At 36.0% G+C, this 19,130-nt stretch overlaps 2 protein-coding genes across 3 annotated transcripts in view; both read right to left on the bottom strand.

Moving 5' to 3' along the window:
- Positions 1-10,060: 10,060 nt before the first annotated feature.
- LOC127160135 (SLAM family member 9) overlaps positions 10,061-19,130 on the bottom strand; it is a 69,673-nt gene continuing 60,603 nt past the window's right edge. The window contains exons 6-7 of one of the 2 annotated variants that reach the window (XM_051102788.1): positions 10,570-10,637; positions 10,061-10,324 (exon numbers count right to left, since the gene is read on the bottom strand). In XM_051102788.1, coding sequence (XP_050958745.1) covers positions 10,271-10,324; positions 10,570-10,637 — 122 coding nt within the window. In that variant the 3' untranslated portion in view covers positions 10,061-10,270. Of the gene's footprint in view, positions 10,325-10,363; positions 10,638-19,130 lie in introns of those variants that run through there. The other variant, XM_051102787.1, reaches the window with a different exon arrangement.
- Positions 15,866-18,466, bottom strand: LOC127160136 (SLAM family member 5). The gene is made up of 5 exons (XM_051102789.1): positions 18,147-18,466; positions 17,142-17,459; positions 16,521-16,829; positions 16,196-16,304; positions 15,866-16,004 (listed from the first exon to the last, which is right to left on the bottom strand). Exons 1-5 carry the CDS (start codon positions 18,193-18,195, stop codon positions 15,959-15,961), a joined length of 831 nt encoding a protein of 276 aa, XP_050958746.1. The 5' UTR covers positions 18,196-18,466; the 3' UTR covers positions 15,866-15,958.

The raw sequence follows: 19,130 nt of genomic DNA, 5'->3' as shown, positions 1-19,130 counted from the left end.
ACTTTAATCTCTCTATCGTTCTATCAAGGTTTTCAGACTTTATTTACCAACTATTATAAAGAACACTGAGTTTGTTGTGCCCAGGGGCGGACTGGGACAAAAATTCAGCCCTGGCACTGTAGCCACACCAGCCCACATTACCACACCGACACAGCCCCACCCAGGGACACGCACATTCACTACTTATATTGTTGTACAGATGGTGAAATAATATAAGCAGTGCCATATGTAATAGATATTTAAACATTTAATGTATGTGACTGGAACAAAAACAACCCGTTTATAACAAATTTATACATACAGTAAAAACTAAATAAAAAATAATCTGTGAATCCTGTAGAGTCCGTGTGCTGTCTGTTTATGCCGTTTGTCTGCTATTACTTATGATAGGAGTAACCTCTGAATGTGTATCACACACACACACACACACATTCTTGCATTTGTGGTTTACGGGGACTCTCCATAGGCGTAATGGTTTTTATACTGTACAAACCGTATTTTCTATCGCCTTACACCTACCCTATACCTAAACCTAGCCCTCACAGGAGACTGTGCACACTTTTTGAATTTCATAAAACACTGTTTAGTATGTTTTTTAAGCCTTTTGTTTTACGGGGACAGAGGAAGTGTCCTCATAAACCATGTTTACGTTGTAGTACCCATGTCATTATACACATTTGTGTCCTCATAAACCATATATACCAGAACACACACACACACACACACACACACCTTTACACACAAATGGACATGCAGCACTTGCAACACTTCAGCATACTTTTATTCACAAATAACTATATATGTCATTCTCTGCAGTGTTGTTCTTTATTGCCACTCTCTATATGTTGGCTTCTCCTTGTTTCTATGTTGACATTGTACACATTGTCTGTCTGATTCTACATCTTCTCATCCATTTTAACTCTGTAACTCTGCAATTTTAATATGTTTGTATGGCTGTCTGTGATTATACTTGTTCCTCACTCTTGCCTGACTGTCATTGTGTCCATGCCAAGTGGCAACCTCCCGGTTTACCTCTTGAAGCCAACACCAAAGTGACTAAAACTGCAATTCATCGACTGGCCACTTGAGGCTGGCTGCAAAAGGGAGTCAATCCCATAGACTCCCCATGTTAAAATGCCAAACTTCACAGCAGAAAAAAATATGTTTACAGCCTGGTTCAAAAAGTGGTTTTGGTCTATATAGCTAATTTTGCCCTTCATGTCAACTCTGAGGGGGGTGAATTTTTTTTATAATTCAATTTTTTTTTTTTAATTTATATTAAGCCTTAAAGTACTGCATAATTTAGGGCGTGGCCATTTAAGTGACAGGTGGATTGCCGCTGCTGTCACCACCGTCGCGCGTTTGGCGGGTGTAGTTTCAGCAGCCAGCTCCTCATTTTCGATTATCCGGGAGTGACGTGCAGTGACCCGATTCCAAGATGGCGACGGCCGACTCCCGCCCACTAAGAGCTTCAAAAATGCTCTTCGGAAACCTACGGGTGACGTCACGGACACTACGTCCATGTTTTTTACAGTCTATGGTCCATGCTTCTTGCTGGTCTCTGCGGTACATTTTAAAATGTACGGGAGTTCTACGCTAAGCTTACAACTGTTAAACACAGTGTAGGTTAGTCTCAAAAACTGTCAGAAGTAGCGTGAATGGCGTGAAAATTACTTGGTATATTTTAGTATAATGACTTTCTGTTTTCTTCTTACCTCCTCTACCGCGCTACTGTCCTCCGATGCAGCAGCCGAATTTAAACCTTTCGAGAATATTTCAGTTAATTTTATGCATTTGGCAGCGTCAGATTTTAGAGCCCCTTTTTTTTTGCTTTCTCTGAGCTTTTCGGCACCGCCTTTCCTTTTTTTACGGTCCATCTCTGACAATTAGCTTGTGTTGCACTTACTGTTTGACATTCTTGCCAGATTTTGATTACGTCCGCGTAACCTCGGATTGGGTCGGATTGGCTCGGCCCATCTCGAAACCAGCCGGCCGTCGCCGATTGGGCCAAATGCTTAACATTTATTATTATTATTATTATTATTACTATTATTATAATCATCATCATCATAATATTCACATCTTGCAAGAGATAAAAGCTGCCTGCATGTAAAAACAATACATATTAACAAAAAAAAAAAAAAAAAAAAAAACTGACCGGCCCACATTTAAAAAATGGTCCGGCCCTTCTGGCATTTGCCAGAATTGCCAGATGGCCAATCCGTCCCTGGTTGTGCCTGTGTGTAGGACTGCACAAAATGTTGTTTTTATCAACATGACTAATTCTGATTATTGTTATTACTATGTTATTACTAAATAAAAACATCAAACAAAACAACAATTATTGTTAATGATTATCAATATATTTTACTGTATTTAACTATAAATGTTTAGAAATGTATAAAATGTATTATAAAATTAATTATGATTTAAAATATATGACAAAAAAAAAAAAAACTTTTTGTCAGAAAATCTTATGCATTCACTGAGAGAGAGGGAAAAAATCGAGAGAGAACTTAAAGAAAAACCTAGAGAGAAGTATTATTATTCCTATTTTTACCCAAAATAAGGTGTTAGTATATGTAATACATGTAATAGAATGTATAATTCATACAGGAAATCCCTAATATGGACAAAGGTATACGCTTTTGCGTAAAATAAAACTCAGATAGAGACATTTTAAGTCATGAAACATGGAGGCATATCTGTACCATCGCGACTGTTTATCTCTGATATTCGAGCCATATCAGGAATTATGCAATGCAATGCTAATCAACAGCCATTATCACTTTATAGACCATTTCGTCAATGTAAACATACTGGTCCCGACTGATGTTATTAAATGAATTTGGAGAAAAATCATATCATTAAAATGTTCTCAATAGACAACAGGTTCATGCATCCGTTCTACTGAGGTTTGAACGCACTGATTTTTTTTTTCATACGTGCGGCACATATGCCTTACTGTACAGCACTGGTGCGCGTTACCTTAGTTATGTAAGGTGCGTGCGGCTTTAAGTTGAGCTGCGCACACCGATTGGTGGACAGGCCAGCACTGCCTACATCACAGAAAAAAAAAAAAAAATATTTTTTCAAGTGTTTGCTCAAAAAAAAAAAAAAAAATTTCTATTTGTCATCTGCTTTTATAAAAGCAGATGGAAGACATTTTTTGAGAGTGTTTGCTCATCTGCAATACGTCTATAGGACGTTTCAGCTATCAGATGTCAAACAGACATTTACTAGATGTCTTCAAGATGTTTACGATTTAGAATGTATGTAAAACTGACTGACTTACAGACATCTGTCAGATGCATCTCCCGAAAAAGTTCCCACAGGTTTCGTCTTGAGATCAAAATAAAAAAATGACAAACCCAGGACCAAGGGTAGACCTGCTTGGAGTGGCTTTCAAACAATCTGTTTACTAAGACTGCTCTGAGACTTGCACCCACACAACAGCAAACCACACAAATACATGAAGGAGCAAATTTGCCCACCAATTTGCATGTGTTTGTTATCTGATAAACTACTAAGAAACCTTCTTTGTGCATCCTGCTGCCATCATGTCCTGCAGTTAAACCACACAAAGGCAACTAGTTCCTTAATCAAACACACCTGATTTAAACTCATCACCCATATAAGAAAAAAGGAAAATCTTAACAGGAATGCAAGTGCATGACAACAATAAGTTGAACAGGACTTGATGGCAAAATCAGGTCGGCACATATTCTTCAGACAAATCTGTGATGTCGTTCTTTGCAAACAAGAACATTTTTCCCAATTTAGTTTGACTATATAATACAAATGTTTGTCTTGTTTACTATACTTTTCTGATTAGGCAAGCTAAAGAGTGATCAGTCATTTTATTTGTACTTCATTTATGATATATGCCATTATTGCCATATTTATGTTATGCCACCCACTGACATTAGAAACCTTCACGTATGCAGATATAGCCTGCAGGCAATTACAGTTGGAAAGATGCAAGCTTTGTTTACAAATGCCCACAGCAAGGATTCGTTGTCAGTTTAATACACATTCATTAATTCCAGTTAATCTCACAGCGATCTAATTTGCACCACGTTTGTATTTCAAAACGGTTGCATACTTTTAAAGCTTTCTCCAATTTGCGGTAAATCCCCCAAACCACCACACAAGCACAAACTCGTCTTCTATAGAGTGTTGCAGGGATGAGCGAGTATATAAATCTAAAAACGATTTTTTTTCATTGCCCTAAATCAATCCAATCATTTCACAAATAAGCTGCATAATACAAACGCAATAAAAGTTATTTTTAACCAGTCCAAATCAAATCAAATCAAAGTTAGTATAAATCTAAGACATCTTTAAACTGTATCAATCATTTAAATCTTTCAAATAGGAGGTAACCATGAGGAAATCAGGAAGTCCAGAAATATCTAAGTCCAGTTAGCAGAAAGGGGAAGTGAGAGCAAAGAGTGAAAAGAAGAAGTGAAGAGCCTCGTAAAAGACACAGGTTTTATCTGGCGAACGCCGGTCCTGGAGAGCAGTAGTCATGCATCCTTTTGCTTAAACCCTAATCAAACGCACCTGAACAAACTAATTAAGGTTTGAAGGGTTACTAGAAAGCAACAGGCAGGTGAGTTTTAATTAGGGTTGGAGTTTAACTCTGCAGGGCTGCGGCTCTCCAGGACCGGAGTTCGCCACCCTGGCGAGCTAAGCTAACCAAAAAAATAATAATTTCCCGTAATTTCCCGATACGTGACCCTCCGGGTCAGAGGCGTCATGCCCATTGAATGTGTGATTTTTGAGCCAAATGGATTTTGAATGCACCTTCCAAAACACAAAAAGAGCTGAATAATATTTTCTATATTTGATACAATCACACAGGCTGATTAGATCGTTTGCGTCATATCGTCAGCTGATAAATTCAAATCTGCGTTCGCTGGCTGGAGCTGAGCCACAGAAAGACGCGTTTTTACAGCACTGCGCATTATAACCAATCACACACAATGCTGTCGAGCTTTTGTATGCATTGACCAATCAGAGGCGTTCAGATGAGTTAACGCTAAAATGCCGGTGTTTCTTTACTCGCTCGCTGACCTAACACTTTCTGGCGATTTCGGAAAACAACACAGTGCAGATGTGTGTACGAATCTGTAAGTAAAATTTACAGTGTAAACAGTTTCAGTGATTTTAATGGGAGTTTTTGAGAGTGCTTGAACTCTAGAATATGTTAATTGATAATGTAACTTACATTTATTTTTATTCACTCTTAAATTCACAAGGCAGTCATATTAAAAACCATATGACGAGTTCACGCCGACTTAGACAAGACCAGCATTTGATGTTAAAAAGTACATAAATTGTCAGTTTGTTTCAAAAATTTACGATCGTTTTGATAAGACGCTTCTTGCTCGGCTGGGATCGTTTGGAGTCGTTTAATGCTGCATTTAAACTGCATTTTGAAAGTTCAAACTTGGGGGCACCATTGAAGTCCACAATATGGAGAAAATTCCTGAAATGTTTTCCTCAAGGAACATAATTTCTTACCGAAATATCTGCCTGCCCACAATAAAGCCTGATCTGAATATATTATTATTATCCATATTGTTGACTCTAATCTATTATCCAGCATTTGATGATAAATGTGAAACTGCACGATGCATTTTTTTAAATACATTTCCTCTACGGTTATATCAGATGACACAAATGTACTAGTCATAATAGCTCATTATGCATTTGCGCCCCTGAGTGGCCACATGTGGTACATTTTTAAACGAGTTACAAATCACAACCATACATTACATTTGGGGAGTATATGTGTGTGTTGCTCTCCTTGTGTCATTTTTTTTTTTTTTTAATTTCACCTGTTCTGCTCATTGTGATGGCTATTATGTACTTGTGCAAGTTATCTACTTATGAGGAGAAAGTCCTATTTGCCACAGTCATTGGACCACTCAAAAAATGAAATGCTGAGTAAAATATGATAAATATAAAATCCTTAATTCTTTTAAAAATGAATACTTAAAGCTGCAGTCCCTAACTTTTTTTGTGTTCATTGTTTATGAGTAGCCCAGTATCTAAACAGAGAGAAGTAGTTCTTTCCTGCTGTTTATTAATTCCTAGAGTGCCAAAAGTTACAAACTGCAGCTTTAATTTACATTGTTTGTGAATTTTATGTTTTTGATATGTATGTATTTTTTCAGGTGATGGTTCATGAGAGGGTGATGAGATACAGTACATGCTGAAGAATTGGTGCCACCTAGTGGACAAAACAGTAAGTCCACCAGTTGGGGGCGGGAAGGGGGCAAATGTTGCAGCAAATACATATAATAACACACACTGCTGTTATTTTTGGACAAGTACACTAGGGGGCGGCATTAAACTTTTCTTTTTACATTAGTTCAAGTGTGTCCTTGGGTGCTTCTCATTTTTTATTTGTGCATCCTCATTTCCTTTCCTCGCATCTTAGCTCCACTCCTTCAGGATATGAGGGAAGAATGCAAGAAAAGAAAGTGAGAACGGAGGAATCAAAGGATGCACATTGGAATATTCTTGACCACTCAAGCATCACTTAAAAGTGCTAAAAGGATCTTCCCTTATGTTATTAAAGATTGTTATTTAAGGCATTCATAAAGCAAGATGCCCTGTTGAAATATACAGATATGATTGGTTTATTTAAACTGCAAAGGTAAAATATAAATGTAAATTATTATGACAGATGTGAAGGGGGAGGAGAATTTATGTGTGTGTCAGTTTTTTCCTCATATAACTTACCTGTGTATCCTCGCTCTTGACTCCTCTGGAAGCCTCCTCATGCCTTGATCCTCCCCTGCAGTTAGAGAACTGAGACGCCTACAAGATGGCTGAGTTCATACGGTTTCTGGGTCATAGGACGGAGAACGGAGGAGCGAGGAAACCGGCCTTGTGTCCCAATGTTCATATTATCCATCCTAAGTAGTATGTGAGATTAGAATAAGTGTGTCCCAATGTGTAATATGCTGAAAAGAGTTTGCCAAAAGTCCCTGGATAGTCTACTATTTCAGGTCGATTTTTGAAGTATGGATCCAGTTAATTTTTTCTGCCTATTAGATTGTGTTTTATTAACGTCTACACCTACTCCAACTCTAAACTTTGCCCTTTCTATAATACAAAAAGAGTATTACCTTTCTACAGTGTGACAAAAATAACGTTAGATTGATGTGCGCATGCCCAGTAGCCAGAGCTGTCTCCCTTCTTAGCTTTACCCACTCCAGTGATTGGCTATCATTGCCCACAATCCATTCACTTTGGAAAAGGATTCGGTCCAGAACTACAAACACACAAAAAAATGCATTTAAAAACAACAAACAACATGGTGGATGTGCGCGACTGGCGGTTTGGTAGATGTTTAGAAAAAGGGGTTTGAGTTTGAGTAATAATCAACATTTTATATTGTATTGGTCAACTTGACATCATTCACAATAGTAATCACTGAATATTCGAAATGCCACAATCCTGCACAGTCATTGGTCTGCAAACCTATAGTATGGTAAATGACGTCAAGTTCACCGTTCCAAGATGGCGGATGCCACTACGTGCTTGGAACGATCGAATGGTGAATCTATACATATTTTATATCTACACATGTAACGATGTGACAGAACGTTCATAAAGAAGCAGTTGTGTGATGTTATGTATGTCCAATAGCTTGCCTACTCTTCTACTGCTCACTTCAAAGTGTGTACTTTTTTCATCAAAAAAGTATATAGTAGTCAACATTTGAAGTGGATCAAAACCTTTCATTAAATTTCTCCTAAAACCAAAAAGAATACCAGTTCTTGCCTTTGATTGACTTTATTTAACTTTTTTTGATCCATTTCAAATGTTGACTACTGTATACTTTAAGGGCGTAAAAGTAGGCACACTGGGACATAGCAGAGGAGGGTATGTATAAGTGCAGACTGGAGATCTCCAAATGGGGGTGGGATCTCCAAAAGTGGGCAGAACCTCCAAAATGGGGCGGGGTCTCATCACGCAAAGACTTTCACCATTGGCTCTGGCTTCAGCCAACTGTTATTAACTTACATTTCAAAATAAAACTTTATAAATTAAACATTGTTTCTATTTGTTTTTTAAAATAAAGCTTAAATATGCTACATAAATAAATATGTTCATTGAGAGCAGAGCCCAAAGCTCATTGCCAGTGGTGTTCGAACTGGAGTTAGAACCTCAACTTAATGATATAATCTAAATGCCCCGCGGCCGTCACAGCCCAGTGCAGGGGAAAGGTTTTACTCTATCGCTTTGTTTTTGCAGGGTAGGAGGGTGTAGTGACGCTGAGTGTAACTAAAAAGGTCCAATGGTCTGGTGAGGTCCAGTTTATCCACCACGCTATTCAACACCAATCCCACCGTGCAGTCATGTTTCACTGGTGAAGGTTAGGGTCAAGTGTGGGGTAGGTTTAGGGGTTAGCATTGTTTGTAGCATAGGAAATCAAGACTGTGATTGACACAACCAATAAAACCTTTAGAATCAGCTGTGGGGTGGAGTTTGCACTGTCAGTGGGAGGAAGCCACGCCCTATTTTGGAGCTCCCACTCTGTTTTGGAGTTCCCGTCCCCATTTTAAGATCTCCAGGCTGCAGTTATACCCTTCTCCAAGATCAGCCAATGGTCTGTGGGCGTGACATCTGAGGCTAAGACCAGGTGTGTCCAAACAAATCTGTTCCTGGAGGGCCACTGTCCTGCAGAGTTTAGTACCAACTCTAATTAAACACACCTGAACTAGCTAATCAAGGTTTTTCAGATTTACTAGAAATACGCGTTGGAGCTAATTTGTGGGACAGTGTAGCCTACTGCGTTAGTTAAATATAAGTAGGGCACAGAAGAGCACTTTGTTCACATATAAAATGAAGTGATAATCTATGATATGAAATGTAATATGTTAGTAATGAGTTGTGTGAATCTCACAAACTGACAGAACCCACACCTTCTAGAACTACACAAAGTTTCTCAGAAAAATTCTGAATGCTACATTGTTTTGCGGCAACATTTGTTTTCATTACAATCACAATGAGTTGTTTTGTTTGAATGGCATTTAAGGTCACAATTGTTGTCATTATGTGCTTTCATCTTTGTTATGGAGCTTCTCAGTGTTATATATAGCTCCTGCATTATCTTCAGCCTTAATGCAAAGTGCTTTACAAATGAGAAAAATGGCATTTATCATTTATCATTTATCATTTATCAAGAGCAACAACTCCCACAGTACTGTCACGGCAGTTTTCACAAGTGAGCTTGAGCAGAAGTAAAACTAGAGAAAAGGATACAGATATAGAGGCAATACATTAATAGGAAGTGCCTTTGTGATGGTCTCTGCAGACCTGCATTTGAGAAACAAAAGATGGCTGACAACAACTTTCATTCATTTCAGAACCACTAGATGCTCAGGGGGAGAAAGGGAGGGCACATATAAACCTGGAAGGGTGCTGATCCCCTGTGCCAATCCTGAAGGCCAAAGTCCAAATTAAAAGATGACTGTCGAAGAGATACAGTAATAATCACCATTATATGACACTGGCCATCTTTTTAAGTGCTTTATATAAATAGGATGATGGGAGAACAACAGCCAAAAGAAACAAATGACCAACAAACAACAAAATTCCAAATGAAAGAATAAGAAAATTTATAAAAAAATGGAAAAAAATAGTTCAGACAAACCAGCTAAAATATCTGTCAAAAATGAGAAATGATACTGAGTGAATATGACAAGATAAACAAAAAATACCTAACTAATCTAAAATAATCTTTAGCTTTAGCTGCTCTAAAATGAAATGTAATGAAATGCATATAAGGGGAAAACACTAGTGTTGTCAAAGTGACATCAACTTGGGTAAACTGCAAGAATTCATGGCGCTGACCTACAGTTGTTAGGTCAGAATGATAGCAGAAGGTCTGGGAACGTTGGCTGCTTTGAATGGCCAAAGAGTGTGTAAAAACTGTCCCCACAATAACATACCAGTGTGTGAAAAATCTTGGACATATTTTAAAGAGTCTATGCCGTGACCTTTACATATGTTAACCTAATAAGTGATCATTGTCACAGTATTTTGGCATCACTGCATCTTGTTTTCCCAGGTGGATTGTAACAGAATGTGACAAACATGTCTCCCGGAAGTCCTGTATAATTCAACCAATCCAATGATGAATTTGAAACTGCTGAAATGTTTCTAATTTTGTGTGCCATAAATGAATCAGAGGTTCAGCCAACGGTCCGTAGGCGTGACATCTGAGCCTGAAACTAGTCGGGTCCTAAGTTTGTGTCTTAACATTTGAATATTCTGTCTGTTCTGCTGCAACAGCATCCTGCAAGGAAACATCACAATCAAGCAGGTTCAAACACACTGAATTATAAAAGTGAAGGACAGAATAATTTAAAATAAAAGCTCTTTTTTTCACAGTTGAGCAGAAAGAGTGAAGAAAACCTTTCAGCATTATCACATCAGAAAGAAACAGCAGTGTGATAACATATGCTCAGACACATACACAACAGACTACAGGAATATAAAAAAGCTGAGGGAGTTTACACATAGTAATACAGTATATCTTACCGTACTCTGAACACGATATGCACAGAATGTTGCATCAACATAAAGTACCTCTTCCTCTTGAGCCTTAACTGTTTTAATAATAATCACACATTTAATAAGCCAAACTACACTTAATTAACATTTATTTTTTATTTTAATATATATTTTGCATGTCAATACTTGCCTTTTTGTTTTGATTGTTTACACTTCCTGTGGTACATCAAACCTGCAGCTACAGCTATGAACACCAGCAGCAGCACTACAAGAACTACTGAAATGTTGAAATGACGTGAACTATTTTCCTGTTCTGTAATGCACAGAAAAAGGCCAAAAAGGTAATCTTAATACAATATAGTTTAAACTAAAAAAAAAAAAAAAAAAATGGTGATTGAACATATTACATTTCACCTATAAGCAGGTATTCAAGTAAAGTACTTTCAATCAGTTACAGTCATTAAAGAAATGTTTAGTTTTTTACTTTGTATTTGCTTTTGAAACAGGATGTTTGGTGGGATAAAAGGCATGTCATCTTTTACACTGCAAATGGCCATGAATTTAAGACAAATGCCACACCTTGACTGTCTAGACAAATATTTGTATATTATAATTTCCAACGAACTGTCAGTGTTTAAGAACATCGCAGATGAGAGAACATATATACATGACCTTAAAGCCCATAAACATGGACTAAATACTATAAAACACAAGTTTGATTCAATTAATTAGAGGAAAATACCTGAAAATGTCCTACCTGAATGTGTGATAGGTGAACATGGCTGACAGAGATTAGTGTTGTTGAGATGTGTAGTCTGGTTGGTGAACGAATATGCCACAACACAGTTGTAGGAAACATCCAGACTGATGCTAAGATCAGACACACTGACGCTGGACAATAAACTGTTTCCTTTGTACCAGGAGAGACTCACATCACTCACATTCACCACTGAACACAGCAATGAACAATTGGACACTGATGATCCTGATGATGATGAAGAACAGTTTGAAGAGTTGCTGGTGATGACAGGAATGGGAAGAGGAGCTGGAACACAATAAAGAAGTTGTTCAGCATGAACACTATAAAAACTCTGCCTTTTCTATCCCTATTCACATTTCTGAAGATGTTCTGTCTGTGGATTTCAGCTGTACAAGTCTCTTGAGGTCCAAACGTCCAGAGTATTTGCTTTTCTCTGAGTACTTTAACATCAGTGTTTAGAAAGACAGAATCTCCCTCAATTGCTGATACTGACTTCACTTCATCTGTATCACCACCAAACACACCTGGAAAAAAACATACAGCTCAAGCAACAACAACAAAAATATTTTCCTTAATGAGGAAGATCCACTAGAATAAATATTATACTGCACTAAAGCCAACAAATTACAGACAAAAACATATTTTTTTTCAAAACATTGATCAGGTTTGTCTTTTCATTAATTTTTTTTTTTTTTCTCAGACTATTGGAAAGAAAACATTCAAAATACAATTGTTAAAACAGATGATATGACGTACCATTCGACAGAAAAAAAAAAAAAAAGATGAAGAAGAAAGATGCCCTGTGAATGATTTTCCTGAACTTTTCAATAAAGACTCATCTTTTCAATAAAGAATGATATGCATCCTAAACATGACACAAAAACCGACTGCATATGAAAAACAAGTTCAACGATCAGGTCATTACTAAAAGAATTTCCATTCTCAGATGTAGTTCACATGTTCCGTCATATACGGCGACACTTATAAATTTATACACTTTAGTGTGTCTCTAGTGATGTTTGCAGAGTCAAACAATTTTTTGTCCCTTTTGAACACTATAACTTGTGAGAGTAGTACAGTATTAGTATATCAAAATCAGTAGGGGACACATTACAGAAAACACTGAGTATTAGTATACTTCTTCATTCTCTACACTGAAAAAGTGCTGTGGAATACAACATTTTCTGATGAGCTCCAGATTTCCAGTATTAGTTGAACAAACATGTCCTGTCTGACAAGCTAAACAACTAACAGCAGACAAGTTATGGCTTGTCGGTTAGGGTGGGTGCCAAACATTCAGAATCAAATCTGTTTGAAAAAAGGAAGTCTATATAATAACTGAAGACGGTTAACCGTTAAAATTCCCATTCAAACTAGATGTGGCCTTACTGGAGGCTACACTGACTTTCATCTCCTTAATCTGTTAAGTGCAAGTATACAATAATAAAAAAAAGGCATTTTAATACAAAAAGGTATAAATGCAGTATAAAAGCACAATACATTTCATACAACCGATCCAGCAATCAAGAATAAAATATACAAAAACAATATAGAAAATGTATACAAAATTATGTATATATATATATATATATAGTGTACACCAATAATTTAAAAAAACGATACCAGGCTTTTGTTTAGACTTAAGTGTCTACTGTGAATGTTATAACAGAGTATAAGAGAAAGATTCCAGCTGGGCTTACATGAACATGCCTTGTCTAACAGGTAAACAAGTAACAGCAGGTTGGATGGCCAATGTGGTAAACACTGAAGGTCTAAAGTAACACTAGTTATAATCCATTAAAACATATCTATTCAGCTTTACAAGTGAGTGGTCAGTTATACAGACTAATCTACATGAGTGGATTATTCAGAAATATTTGACTGCTGAATGCTAAGTATTGCAGAGAAATTAACAATACAAAAATAGGATGTTAATGTATTTGTTAACATTCAATGACATGGATTGGCAGTGTAAGCTAGAGAAAATTCTGATGCTGAAATAGTGATTAAATACTGATTATTGACGGTTTCAAACTACTGAAAGTTTCAGTCCCTTAGGTTTATAAATGTGAAACATTTGTCACTGCTTGTAAAATCTGCCCTTATGCTCTCTAAAATGCATTTTGTGATCATTGACCCTGAAGTTGATATTTGAAAATGACTTTTACATGCCAGTTTCATTTCAGTCAAAAAAAATTGCTAATAGACTTATCAAAACATTTTGCATTAACACTCGAGTATATGATGTGTTTTCTTTATGGGGTTCCTGAGAGAAAGCAAAACCACAATGGGAAGACTTCAAACAGAGCATCACTTTTGGCTTTTGAAGGACATTTTGGGGCTTTTGGGGCATTTTAAAAAAACTTTTATTTTTGTTTGTTCACTGGTAGAGCAATACCACTGGTAGAGCAGCAAAAAGTCAAATGGTAGTTCCGGCACTGCTTTCTTGTATTTGATTCAGCTGCCACTGAATCAATGAGTTCATAAATGCTTGTATGATTTGACAACTGTGCATCACTGTTTGTTTCTCTGTTACAGATGCCTGTGGCTTTTTCAGAGGCATAATCATGGTATTCAGTAAAATTACAACCTACACCCTTCCTAAATGCTACTAGCTCTAAAAAATGAGAACACATTTTTGGCATACTTAACTCAAGTGCACTTTTGTGTGTCCAATAACATGAATGCCAAACATCTGCTGTAAGTTAACTGGATTTACTTTAGCACTTTTACAGTTATTTTTATTTATTTATTTATTTTTTTGCATTTCACCTCCTTTAAACTCTCAGCAGCTCAGTAGAGGTTAAAATTACTTATGTTGAATCAAGTCTGTGTATCTCACTAAGAAATGGGTGCTTAAAGTATATTACAATACCTTCTGGAATTACAGAAACTACTTTCATATTCCTTCATTAAGTTACACTTGGTGAATGCATTTACTGTTTAAGGTTTACTGTTTAAGGTTTAGCTTCCAGTTAGTACAATGCATCCATGTTCGTTGGGTGTGTGCTAAAAGCTGATATTTTTTATAAGTTTGGCTTTTTACTCTGGGTTGAATCCAAACTGAGGCCTCCCCCTGACACCACGCCAAATGTGCATACTTTATTATATCTGATTGCATGTACATATGAACTTATGAATTCACTGTGAATCTATATGACCCTTCACAGACGATCTCTAGCAGTTCACAAACCAGATTCACACCTGAACAACAGTGAACCAAAGATTGCTTCTGCTTTTCATGGCCAATAAATAAGTATGATGCAGCTTGTGGTAGAATTTCCCCCATGCACATGACTTGGGAGGTCTCTAGCAATGTTTTCTTGGGTCATCTCTGGAGACATAAATGTATACACTTTAGTGATGTTTGCAGAGTTTGATCACTATCACTTGGAACTAAGATCTTTAGTGTTTCAGTAACCTGCTTCACAGAATTAACCAGACAGGTTCCAGACAATGCCTTTGAACATGCTTTATTCATGGCCGGAAGGACCACATTACAATCACAGAGAATTCCCACCACAAAAAGAATACAATAACTTATATAGCACTGGTGCATGGCAAAGAAGACATGATTCATTACATTGTTTTTCTTATACTTATGCAAAGCAAATTTATTTTTTTTTTGTTTTGTTTTTTTAATTACTTCTGCTTTCTATTCAAGTCATGGGTTGTTATGATAAATGTTATATTCAGTCAGACGTCTGGCTGCTTTGTTCGTGGACACATATGTATCTGTCTTTGCAACTAACTTTTGCTTGAGTGTTGGTACATATTTTTCTCAAAAGCACAAAATATGTTAATGTTAAACGAAAAGAAATGTTAGTTATGATTAATTAAAATGTTCTTTTACCAGATGCGTGAAGCTGGAGATCTGGAGAATGAACATGAAAGAAATGTCTTATGCAGAAAATGAGATCAGGCAGGCAGCACAATAGGCATCTGTTACACATTGTGTGCTGCACATTGTTTAAAAAAATAATAAAAATTTGTTCCATTTATGGTAAAACACCAGCAAACTGTAGTTGCCAGAACTTTACCATAAAAAATACAGTAGCAACATTTTCTTGTTTTACAGGCTTAACTTAAATTCACAGTTCAAAAACAGACAAACACATATTTCATTAACGAATAAAATGTTAATATACCAACCTATTGAAGTACTAGCAGCTGTTTTGTATCATTATAATACACTGAAAACCACCAAAAACAGATGATGATGATAAAGTCATATCATGAACCAAAGCCCATTATAAGCAGCTTTTCCACAGCTTGAGGAGGAAAATACTTACAAGGTGCACAGTGTCATTCACACAAATACTAAACACCATCATAGTGTAGTCATGACATGCAATTACAGTTATTCATTACAGTTATTCAATACCTTCTGGAATTTCAGAAACTACTTTCATATTCCTTCATACAATTACATTTTCTGAATGGCTACAGTGTAGTCGAGATAACATTCACAGAAAACAATAAAAACAAACAAAAATATGTATATTGCAGAAAAAACAAACAGACCAAAAAACACACACACACACACACACACACACACACACACACACACACACAAAGAAGTAAGAAACACAGGGGGGAAACAAAAACAAAGTGACCTGCATAACAAGTATTGCCAGTCTTTTGGATCCTAAATGATTATCTAAACACTTGTGTACACAGTGTGATCTGCTGCAACAACAACCTGAAAGAAAACAAGAACACAAATACTCAGATACAGATGTTCACAGAATGTTGTACCAGCATAATGAATCTCTTGATCATGATTCTTTATTGTTTTATTAATAATCAAACATTTAATAAACCTGACTACATTTACTAAGCTTAACTGATTTTTGTTTGTTGTTTATGTCATTTCTAAATGTCATTACTTGCCTTGTTTGTTGTTTACACTTTATGTGGTACATCAGCCTTGCAACTACAGCTATGACCATCAGCAGTGCTGGAATAACTATTGACATGCAATGTGAACGGCCATCTGGTGCTGTAATACACAGAGAAACCAGTCATTAGTGTAAATCATTTGATGAACAATTTTTAAACTGTTGAATTATTTCTTTTTGAAACAGAATGCTGGAATTTTATTACAGATGAGAGAACAGATATAGATGACCTTAGAGCTTATCGACATTGACTAAATACTATAAAACCCAGTTTTGATTCATTTAACATGATTAGCAGAAAAGAGGTAATGTGATACCTTTACATGTCTGACAGAGTTCAGTGATGTTAATGTTGTTTTGAGTCTGGTTGCTGATGGGATTGTTGATCACACAGCTGTAGGTGTTTTTATCTTGATATTCCACCTCCAGAGGTAGAGAGAGACTGATGCTGAGATCAGACACACTGATGCTGGACAGTAAATGATTTCCTTTGTACCAGGAGAGAGTCACACGACTCACATTAAACACTGAACACAGCAGTGAACATTTAGACATTGGTGATCCTGATGATGATGATGATGATAAGTTTGAGGAGTTACTGATGATGACAGGAAGGGGCAGAGGAGCTATAAAACATAAAATAAATAAATAAATAAATAAAAAATAGTCAGCATGAACAACTCTGCCTTTGCTATCCTTTTTTGCCTTTGACTTCTGGTGCTTTCAAAATGTCACAGACAGTGATGTCATTTTCATATTTGTATCTTGAATTGTGATTATGTATCACAATTATGTATTATGACGATGTATCATCTTTTCATTCTTATATCAGTTTATCCATATTTCTTTTATTAAATGTGGGTTTACACTGAGAAATTGTTTTAATTTTGAGAATCATCACAGTCTGGATCATCATGGGCAGGACATCAATTACTCACCATAGACAGTAACATTGAATCTCTTGTGTGAAGTTTCTCTGTTGCTGAAGATCTGTAGTTTATAAAGTCCAGAGTGTTCAGTTCTGATGTTTCTGATGGTCAGAGATCCAGTTTGACTGTCCATCTGCAGTCTGTCTCCAAATATCACATTACTGCCATTCATATCAATGCTCTGCATATAAATTACAGCTATTTGAATGCCTTTTGGTTCAAATTTCCACACTATCTGATAATTTCTCTGTCTTTCAGTCACATTCGTGTTTAGAGTGACAGAATCTCCCTCCATCACTGATACTGACATCACTTCACTTGTATCACCTGGAGAAAAATATAAAGTTTATCAAGCAAATAATAAAACCTGTAAAATCAAACAAAATATTAATGAGGAAGATCCATAGGACTTAAGTCAAGACACTCCATGCAAAATAAATAAAAATAAAAAAACCTATTCAAGATCAAACAGAATATTAATGAGGAAGATCCACTATAGGACAAATATTATTTGCACTGAATTTAATGAAAACACTAAATTTTAATTTATTAATTTTAATTTATTTATTTATTTTTTATTTTTTTCATGCAGTGGGCTGTTTTTGATTTTGGTCTTTTTGGCTTTTCATGAAATTCTTTCAGACTATTGGAAAGAAAACATAAAAAAATGAACTTTTAAGTGTTTAGTTGCACTTTATCTATTTGTGTCTATAGATTTCAATTATAATCTTTAAAGGCCGTTTTTCAAAATTTCACCTGTCTGATTTTAATTCTTTATTTAATCCTAATTAATTTCATTTAATTTCGTTCTTAAATGGTGAAAGTTCTCTCTCTCTCTGTTTTTATTTTATTTAATTTTATTCTGGCAACATTTGGCTTCATCCAATATGTGTATATTTAATTAGATATTACCTCATTTGCATTTTAAACATAACATTTTAGAAAACCTTTAATATAAAAAATGTTTGCATTTCTTAATTTGCTATTTTTAAAACAAACGACGTTATGACGTACCATTCGACAGCAAAAAACACAGACAGAAGAAAGATGCGCTGTGAATCATTTTCCTGAACTTCTCAATAAACACTCAACGATATGTATCCTAAACATGATGCGAAAACCGACTGCGTACGAAAAACAAGTTCAACGATCAGGTCCGTTTACAAAAAGAATTTCCATTCTCAGATGTAGTTCACATGTTCGTCATATCTTCAGTGACAAAATATATATATCCATAGAAAGAATTAAAAACGTTTAGAAGCGAGGAATAATCCAGTTATATAAAGATATTTCCATTAGGTTTGAATTATTGAAAGTCAGTTCTGACTGCACGCTCACACGCACGCTCTCTCTCTCTCTCTCTCTCTCTCTCTCTCTCTCTCTCTCTCTCTCGACTGTTCATAGTAAATCAAATATGCCCTTCCTACTTGAACAAATAGCGCTTAGGTCTCTAGTACTGATGAACTTTATTGTGAAAATTAGTGTGAATCCCTATCCTAATTCCTGTTCTTTCAAAGTAAAAGTTTTTGTAAATATGTATATATATATATTCATTTCAGTTTATACATAATTTTGCGTAATGATTATATATAGAATTTACCAGTTTGCATACATGGTTTTTGCCATTATCTGTAAAATGAAACACCAGATGAGTGTACAGTTATGGAGTTCATCTATAATTCTATTATTTGTTTGCATCTAAAACTCTTATTGCCCTGTTAAATAATTTATAAAGGGTCCATCAATTCCATTTAATTTTATAGTGCTTCACATATTGGTCCAAAGTTGGTTTCTAAGAACAGTGCTTATAAAACATCTGTGCCAGTGGCATTTTGAGATGTTTATGCACATGTTGATAAAGAAGAAACCTTGAGAGGAGCCAAGATGTATCTGGGAAGCTCTCTTCCTGAAACATTCATAAACACATTAATGTAAGGTATGCACATTTTCACCAAAGGGCTTTGCTAATTTCTTTTGAAAATGACTTGATTGGTGGAT

Source organism: Labeo rohita, unplaced genomic scaffold, assembly GCF_022985175.1.
Source record: "Labeo rohita strain BAU-BD-2019 unplaced genomic scaffold, IGBB_LRoh.1.0 scaffold_291, whole genome shotgun sequence".
Classification (NCBI taxonomy): domain Eukaryota; kingdom Metazoa; phylum Chordata; class Actinopteri; order Cypriniformes; family Cyprinidae; genus Labeo; species Labeo rohita.
Note: the sequence above shows the minus strand (reverse complement) of the source record. Positions and strands in the feature narration are given on the sequence as shown.

Excerpts from the sequence above, each read along its gene's own strand:
- LOC127160136 (XM_051102789.1), bottom strand. The coding sequence starts at position 18,195 with ATGATTCACAGCGCATCTTTCTTCTGTCTGTGTTTTTTGCTGTCGAAT. Across the intron at positions 16,830-17,141 it reads ATTCAATGTTACTGTCTATG|CTCCTCTGCCCCTTCCTGTC; the intron begins GTGAGTAATTGA and ends TATGTTTTATAG. Across the intron at positions 16,305-16,520 it reads ACTCTGTCAGACATGTAAAG|CACCAGATGGCCGTTCACAT; the intron begins GTATCACATTAC and ends TGTGTATTACAG.